This window comes from Equus caballus, chromosome 5 (genome assembly GCF_041296265.1).
Source record: "Equus caballus isolate H_3958 breed thoroughbred chromosome 5, TB-T2T, whole genome shotgun sequence".
Lineage (NCBI taxonomy): Eukaryota > Metazoa > Chordata > Mammalia > Perissodactyla > Equidae > Equus > Equus caballus.
The window spans coordinates 38,323,748-38,332,162 of record NC_091688.1 but is presented as its reverse complement, the minus strand read 5'-3'; the positions used below and the strand labels follow the sequence as shown (position 1 = coordinate 38,332,162).

General features: G+C 42.3%; 1 protein-coding gene across 1 annotated transcript; it reads right to left on the bottom strand.

The window, feature by feature from the left end:
* Positions 1–346: 346 nt before the first annotated feature.
* Positions 347–1,365, bottom strand: SMIM42 (small integral membrane protein 42). The gene has a single exon (XM_070266947.1). The coding sequence runs from the start codon at positions 1,097–1,099 to the stop codon at positions 887–889; it is 213 nt and encodes a 70-aa protein (XP_070123048.1). The 5' UTR covers positions 1,100–1,365; the 3' UTR covers positions 347–886.
* Between the last annotated feature and the right edge of the window lie 7,050 nt (positions 1,366–8,415).

Here is an 8,415-nt window from a genome sequence, read left to right as displayed (position 1 = left end):
GGAGGGAGTCAAGGGGATACCTGATAGGATGCTCCTAGGAGGAAGGGTTAACAATGGTGTTGCACATAGAGGTTTTTCTCCTAGAAAAGTATTCATCCCTTCCAAGCAGATGGTCAAATGTTCTTGAGGATAAGTCAAGCCTAATTGGATGTGAGTATGAATTTTAAAAACACTGCCTCTTTAATTTGGATTTCATTTGAAAAGGGAGTTAATTTTTTCCAAACTCAGAAAAGATTTAAAAAATGAAATAAAATTATCATTTTAGAATGTGATATTTTAAAAATTTGCCAACCCACAAAGTTGAGGATGGAGAAGAAGAAAAAAAAGTACCTGGTGCTTCAAATCATTATTTGGGAAGAAATACTGTTTATTCCCAGAATTACGTGAAGAGGAGAGAGAACTTTACCTGGAATTCAAAGTAGTGAGCTGTTCCATTTCAAAGATCTTCTCAAACTGGTCTTCCAGTATAGCTTCATTATAGAGTTTGAGATGCTGTGAGCGCCCAATAATTTCAATATCCCTAAGTCAACACATGCGCAATTTAAAAAGGAAAATTTGGGCTTTGTAATCAATTTTTAATTCTCCATGTGTTTGTTAATGCAGAAATCAAGAGCCGTTTATAATTTTAGTCTAGAAAATCTACAGAAGACATTCAAACTCAGGAGCCTGGACGAGGCAAAGAACGGCAGGATGAGAGTGAGTTATCATGGAGGTGGTAGAGGAGGAACATGACGCCTGGGGGGAGCATCTGGCGTTGGGAGGATTGGGTGGTTAGAGCGGCTGTTCCTTCTCAGGCTCTAGGCTCTAAAACAGCTCCAAGATGGCCCTGCCGTCTGGACCTCCAGGTCTTCACCTCAATAGAGTCTCCACTGAGAATCATAGATCTTCATGCCTGCAATGTTGCCTCCTTTCTTGGGTCTGGCTGTCTATTCTTGTTGCCTTTGTCTTTGATTACTTTCCAGGCCAGGATGAGTAGAGCCACCAGAGTTATTAGGAGTGCAAAGAAGAAGAGAACTTTTACTAGGTAAGCAGGATCAGATATTGCAGTGATGCGTGCACCCTTGTCCCATAAGAAGGCTGGAAGTTGTGGGGAAGACATAGGTTCTCAGGGACTTGAGATATGTGGTATAAGCAGACTGCCCATACAACCAAGAAAACTCTAAGAGAATTGGGCTTGCTCTTTGTTATATCCTAGGATGGGTGCGGGGCTGTGGCCACTTATCTGTTGATCCTGTTGATCATGTGGGGCCATTTTCTTTCAGATGTGACTGAGCAGGCAGAGAAGTTTGCTCAGCAAGGTTGAACAACTGCTCATAATGTCAACACAGTTCTGAGGTGATAGTTCAATTAGCAAAACTTCTGGGTGGTGGGTGGGGCTTCTGAGGCTTTGTGATGTCACCTGAAGGTGAGGCTAGGGTCTGAATGGAAGGTTCTAGTCCAGAAAACTCTACCCTCTGAGCATCACCTCCCTTCATGTCTGGCCTCCAGATTGAAAAGAGAATTTCCCAATTGCCTGTGAAGATGCCCTGTCAATCCTTTTTTATCTTTCTTACTTTTCATTTTGAAATAATTTTAGGTATATAAGAAGTTGCAAAGACAATACAGAGAGGTCCCATGTACCCTTCACCCAGTGTCCCCCAATGGCTAATCTTGTGTAACTGTAGTACAAAATCAAAACCAGTGAATGGACATTGGAACAAATCTGTGCATATAGTTCCATGGCATTTTATCATACATGTAGATTCTTGTAACTATCACCAAAATCAAGATATAGAACAATTCCATCACCATGAAGATCTCCTAGTGTGCACTTTCTACCAGTTGGAGACAGATATAGAGAACTTACCTCCCATTATGTCTCTTTACACTCTTCCATTTATAATATAATTTTATTCAATATTTCCTCTATATACATTGAAATTCACATTTAAACAATGTCATGCTTTTTTTTTTTTGGCTGAGGAAGATTAGCCCTGAGCTAACATCTGTTGCCAATCCTCCTTTTTTGCTTGAGGAAGGTTAGCCCTGAGGTAACATCTGTGCCAATCTTCCTCCACTTTATATGTGGGTCACTGCCACAGCATGGCTGATGACTGATATAGGTTGGGGCCCAGGATCCAAACCCATGAACCTGGGCCGCCAAAGCAAAGCATATCAAATTTAACCACTATGCCACAGGGCCAGCCCCAAGACAATGTATGCTTTTTGCTTCGACGGTCAAATATAATTTAGGAAACACAAGATGAGAAGAAAACTCTATTGTACTTACCCAATTTATTGTTGTCCAGCTTAGGTCATGTATATTGTTCTGACTTCAAGTTCACTGATTCTTTTGTCCACTTCATTTTGCTATTGAATCCATCCATTTAGGGTTCTCTTTTTTGTGTGTGAGAAAGACTGGCCCTGAGCTAATATTTGTACCAGTTGTTGTCTATTTTGTATGTGGTACACTGCCACAGTGTGGCTTGATGAGTAGTGTATAGGTCTGTGCCCAGCATCCAAACCTGTGAACCCCAGACAGCCAAAGCAGGGCATGCAAACTTAACCACTACACCACCAGGCCAGCCCCTATCCACTGAATTTTTTATTTTGGTAATTTTGTTTTTCAGTTCTAAAATTCCCATTTGGTTCTTTTTGTATATCTTCAATTTCTTCACCAAGATTTTCTTTTCTTTAGTTTGTTTCAAGTGTATTCATAATTGTTTGTTGAAGCATTTTTGATTCTTCAAAATCTTTGTCAGGTAATTCCAATATCTGTATCATCTTGGTGGTGGCATCTGCTGATTGTCTTTTAGTTGAGATTTTCCTGGTTCTCGATATGATGTACGATTTTGATTGCATGCCAGACATTTTGGGTGTTATGAGATTCTGGATCTTATTTAAATCTTCTGTTTTAGCTAGATTCTTCTGAATAGTCCCAATTGTAGGTGGGGGACGTTGCCTCACTAATGCCAGGCCGGGGTGAAGGTCCAGGTTCTCCACTCAGCCTTGTCAACCCAGGGTGGGGCAGGGGAGGTAACTCCTCATTGCTGGCTGGTTGGGGAATTTCAGACTCCCCAGGGAGGCTCCTCTGACACTCTGTCAGGGAGGGGGAAGGGCACCCTTTTACCTTTAGGTGGGGAGCTCGTTACCTCTGGGCAGGGATGAAAGTCCTTGCTCCCTACTCTGTCTTTTCTGATACTACACTGGCAAGGGGTGAGGAATGGGGAAGAGTACCTCATTACAGCTGGGCAAGGGTGGAAACCTAGGGTTCCTGCTTGGTCTTTGCTTATGGGGTGGCGGTGGGGCCATGATTTTTTCCATGGTGTTTGGCTGGAGTAGGGCAGTTACTGCCTAAAAGTTGTCTTTCTTGATGGATTGCTTTTCCTACTCCTTTGGCTAGAGACAGCAAACAGGCTTTTCTTGAGACTTTATTTTGTCTGTGCCCATTGGCATTTCCAGGTTGCTTCTCCAGCACCCAGTCCAGGATAGATGAGGCAAAAAGAAAACCCAGGGAACTGTCATGCTGACCTTTGGGTTCCAAGGTCCCTAGTCAGTCTGCCTTCTTCTTCTCAACTTTCAGAGTCTTCTTATGTTGGTTTTATATAAAATGTCCATGGTTTTTAACTGTGCTTAGCAGGAGGAATAGGGAGAACTGAATTTACTCCAAGTGCATCTACTCCATTGTGGTCTGGAACCTCTGGATGCCATATCAAGATTCAGGCAGGTGACAACAGAATGGGAGCCACAGGATTTGCAGTCCAAGGACTCAGGTTGGAGTCCAGCACTCACACTTTCCAGAATTCGTGACCTTGGTTAGGTCATTTAATCTCTCTGAGCCTCCATTTACTCATCAGAAATGGAATTATAATACCAAATTTATAGGTTTTTACGGGACTGAAATGAGCTGATAAATGCATAATAACTTTTCAAACCATAAAGTTGCATACAAATCTAAGTTATTTTAAATAAGAACTAGTATGGAAGGGAAGTGAAGAGGGGGTGACTGGAGAATATAAGGCAGTTCAACTTTTCTCAAGTTGGTTCCAACTCTCCTATAAACTTGCAAAGGTCTGTAAATGAATTACCGCCTCCCCCACCCCCCGCCCCCGGATATCTATGTCAATTCCCTGGATCATGTGAATGTTACCTTATAGGGCAAAAGGTGTGATTATGTTGAGGATCTCGAGAGGAGGAGGTTATCCTAGATTATCCCAGTGGGTCCTAAATACAGTCACATGTATCCTTCTAAGAAAGAAGAGAAGGTAATTTTGAGAGAAACAAACACACGGAGGAGAAGAAGCTGTGAAGACAGAGCAGAGAGAGATGCAGCCACAAGCCAAGGAACAACCACAGCCACCAAAAGCTGGAAAAGGCAAGGAATGGATTCTCCCCTGCAGCGTCTGAAGCAAGCAAGGTATTGACGATACCTTGATTTTGGACTTCTGGCTTCCAGAACTGTGAAAGAATAAATTTCTGTTGTTTTAAACCACCAAGTTTGTGATAATCATCTAGTCCAACTCCTTTATCTAACAGATGAGGAAACTGAGGTCTGAAAAAGGAAAGTGACCAAGTCACACAGTTATTGGCTCAGTGAAAGGACTGGGGTTCTGGTCTCCCTCTCCTAGTTCGCTGAAACGTCTTGTCTACGTCTTTTTCAAACGTCTTTATTGAGATATAATTCACATACCATACAATTCTCCCATTTAAAGTCTACAGTTCCATCTTTTTCTGTATCTTCACAGGGTTGTTTGAACATCATCACAATCTAATTTGAGAATGTTTTCATCCCCTCTCAGAAGAAACCCTGTACTCCTTAGCGTTCTTGTGTCTTTTATGGTTCCTTACTTCAGGCATATTGATCTCATATCCCCAACCAGACTGGGCTCCTCAGTGCCTTGTCTTCTGTACTCTTCTCTCATTCCCCATTCTGCTGCTTCACTCGGGGCTGAGGTTTGATTGGTTACCCCTAACTCGCATTAGATGGGGTACTGAGGAGTCTCTGCTGGGCCTCTGGAGCTGATAGTTTCCTTTATGCTCCCAGTTAGGTTGCTGACCTGTAGGAAATGGCCCAACAACTCATCATTCCCTGAACTGACTGTCGAAGATATCCAGATTGAACTGTCCTTTTATTTCTGGAAAGGGAGGGCCTAGAAATTGAGTCACGCTGAAGTGCCAGGCAGCTTGAGCTCCCTTAAGTATCTCCAGGGAAACTCCACTGACTCACCCACCACACTACCGAGGAAAAGTTTACCGCTGGCTGCGGCCAGCATCTCTGCATGACCTGGACGGTGGTGTCTGGAAGCCTAAGGAGAATTAGAATATGGTATTGGGGAACAGTTTCTCCACATTCCTGAGGTTTTCTTTCTTGGGGCAGAAACCCTATTACTAACATTCCTGGCCTCTCTCCACTCTGGTTTTCACTCCCTTCCCACTGCGCCCCCCAGGTGCAGAGAACATCCACTTGGGTCTGCTCCTTTCTGTAAGTTTTACAGGGGTACGCTCCCATGAGCAAGAGGCCTATGGTTTTCCATTGATAATTATGATGGGGTGGTGAGTCAGTCTAATTCTGAACTTCCCTGTTAGGAGTCCATTGTGGTTGCACGCCTAAGCTATATCTTCCAATATGGTCTTTATAAAGGTCACTTTTGCCATCTGCTTCATTTCTCTGTCTCCACTGGTTCAGAATTTGGGTAAGGAAAAGAGACTTGTTACATATTCAGGTGAAGAAAAGGGAGGTGTTAATATATTGACCATTTAAATCCCAAACACATGAGTCCTCCATAAACTCTGGAGGTTCTGAGTTGTGATGGTTAATTTTATGTATTGACTTGACTGGGCTAAGGAATGCCCAGATAGCTGGTAAAGGTTATTTCTGAGTATGCCTGTGAGAATGTTTCCAGAAGAGACCAGCATTTGAATCAGTAGACTGAATAAAGAAGATTGCCCTCACCAATGCAGGTGGGCTCATCCACTCTGTTGATGGTCTGAATAGAACAAAAAGGTGGAGGAAGGGTGAATTTGCTCTCTGCTTGAGTTGGAACACCCATCTTCCCCTGGCTTTGGACATCAGTGCTTCAGGTTCTCAGGCCTTTGGACTCAGACTGAATTACACCCCCAGCTTTCCTGGGTCTCCACCTTGCATACGGCAGATCATGAGATTTTTTTGTCCTCCATTATCACATGAGCCAATTCCTATAATGTACACACACACACACACACACACACACACACCCCTATTGGTTCTGTTTCTCTGGAGAGACCTGACTACTATGTGAGTCTTATCTAGATGATGGTAACAGAGTCTGAAGAGCTTCCCAGCTTTCGGTGTCTCTCACTCCTTGTTTATGGAGAGCATTTAGTTTAAATTTCTAATATAGAAGAGAGGACATTATAGTTTACTAAGCCTCTGTTAAGACACTCTCCTTGGTGCTTTGACATGTTCTTTTATTTAAAAGGAGAACTCTGAGAGACAGTAATAGCAATAATTTATTGCGTTCTTTCTTTCTTTAACACCAGTTCCTGGGCTAAGTGCTCCACATGCATCAGCTGGCTTAATCCTCTGAGGCAACTGAGGCTCAAAGAGATTGAATAATTTGCTCAAGGTTATGCAAAAATTTGTTCTAGCACCAGACATTTAACTTCAGGTGTTTTTTAAATTCCAACCCAGTGCTCTTTTTAATTTTAATGCTCTTTCTATGGTAGTGCTATTCTCATATTTTTCAGAAACCTAGAGTAACTCTTAATTTATGTTGCATCAATGCAAACTCATTCTTAGGGGCTTGTAATGCTCTCTACTGACCACCTGCTTGATCAGTTCAGCCAGTGTTTACACTCAAAGGGGAACACTTGACTCCCAAATACCCCTTTGTATTTCCATCGCTCCCTTTTATACCTGCGAAGAATTCTTTCCACCTACAACACGTCCCTTTCTGCTCTTTAAGCTTTCTCCTTGCAACATTGCTAAAATAGGCCTTTCTCCGGGAAGTCTTCTCTATTGAAAGCTGCTACATTCTGACCACCCTAAATCAATATTCTTCCAGAACTTTAAGGTTGTTCATTTGTTCTTTCATTAATTCATTTATTTATTCATCCCAAAACATTTATTGAGGATCTATTTTGCAAAAGAGTCTTAGCCAGGAGCTCTGAGAGAAACAATGATAAACTAGAGGTGAAAAGGGAGCTTATTGATTGCATATGGTGGGGTTGTCAGGCTGAAGTAGGGATGATACCATGGTCCTTCACTAGTCTAGGCATACTGGAAGGAATAAGGGAGAAAACCAAATATGTATTGAATGCTAAATTCAAAAAGTGTTACCAGGTGTGTGTATATTATCTCACTTAATGTCCAGGAGCCACAGTGTTCCTTCCTCCAGCTGTGTAATGGGCACGTCCCTTTTGACCTAAGGGTTCTTCTTGCTTTCTCTCTCTGAATGTCTCTCTATCTCTCTCTCTGTCCTGTGTTTGTAATGTCCTTCTGATGACTCTTCTTCCTCAGCATAGAAATATTAATACTATTATTAGTAACAATATTTTGGGGCCCTTACTCTGTGCCAAGCAGATACCATATGTGGCAGGCTGTGTAATGGCTCCCCAAAGATGTCCTGTCCTAAACACCAACATAGGATATGTTATCTTACATAGTAAAAGGGACTTTGTAGATATGATTAAGTTAAGGATTTTGAAATGGGGAAATTATGCTGCATTATCTTAGTGGGTCAGATGTAATCACAGGAGTCTTTTTAAGAGTCAGACAGAAAGGCAATGTGACCAAAAAAAGCAGAGAGAGAGATATTGGAAGATGCTAAATTGCTGGCTTTGAAGATGGAGGAAGGGGCCACAAGCCAAAGAACATACGCAGCCTCTGGAAGCTGGAAAAGGCAAGGAAACAGTCTCCTCTAGAACCTCCAAAAAGAACGCAGACTTGCTGACCCATTTTAAAGTCTCTGATCTCTAGAACTGTAAAATAATAAATATGCACAGTGTTAAGTCACTAAGTTTGTAGTAATTTATTACAGCAGCAATAGGAAACTGATACGCCAGGCTAAGTCTGTTTTATCTTTAAAAAAACCAAAACAAAACAACACCTCCCTCCATGCTGTGTTCTCTCCTTTCCATCAAAGCCAAGTTTCTTAGAAAGTGCCAACTCCATCTCCTCCCACACTTGCTCCTAAACGCACTTGGATCTGGCTTCTGTCCCCAGTACTCAATCAGTTTTCCCCACAGCCAAGAAGAGCCTCTTCATCCCAAATATATGAGTACTTTTCAAATTTTATCTTGACATATCAGAATTGACCAATTCCCCTTTATTGAAACCCTTCTCACCATGAGCTTTGTTGGGAGCACGCCTGCACAATTTTCCTCCTACCTTGGTCCTCCTGCTTAGCTCCCTTGCATCCTGTTGTCCTTTTGTATGTTTGGTGTTTCCCCAGAGTC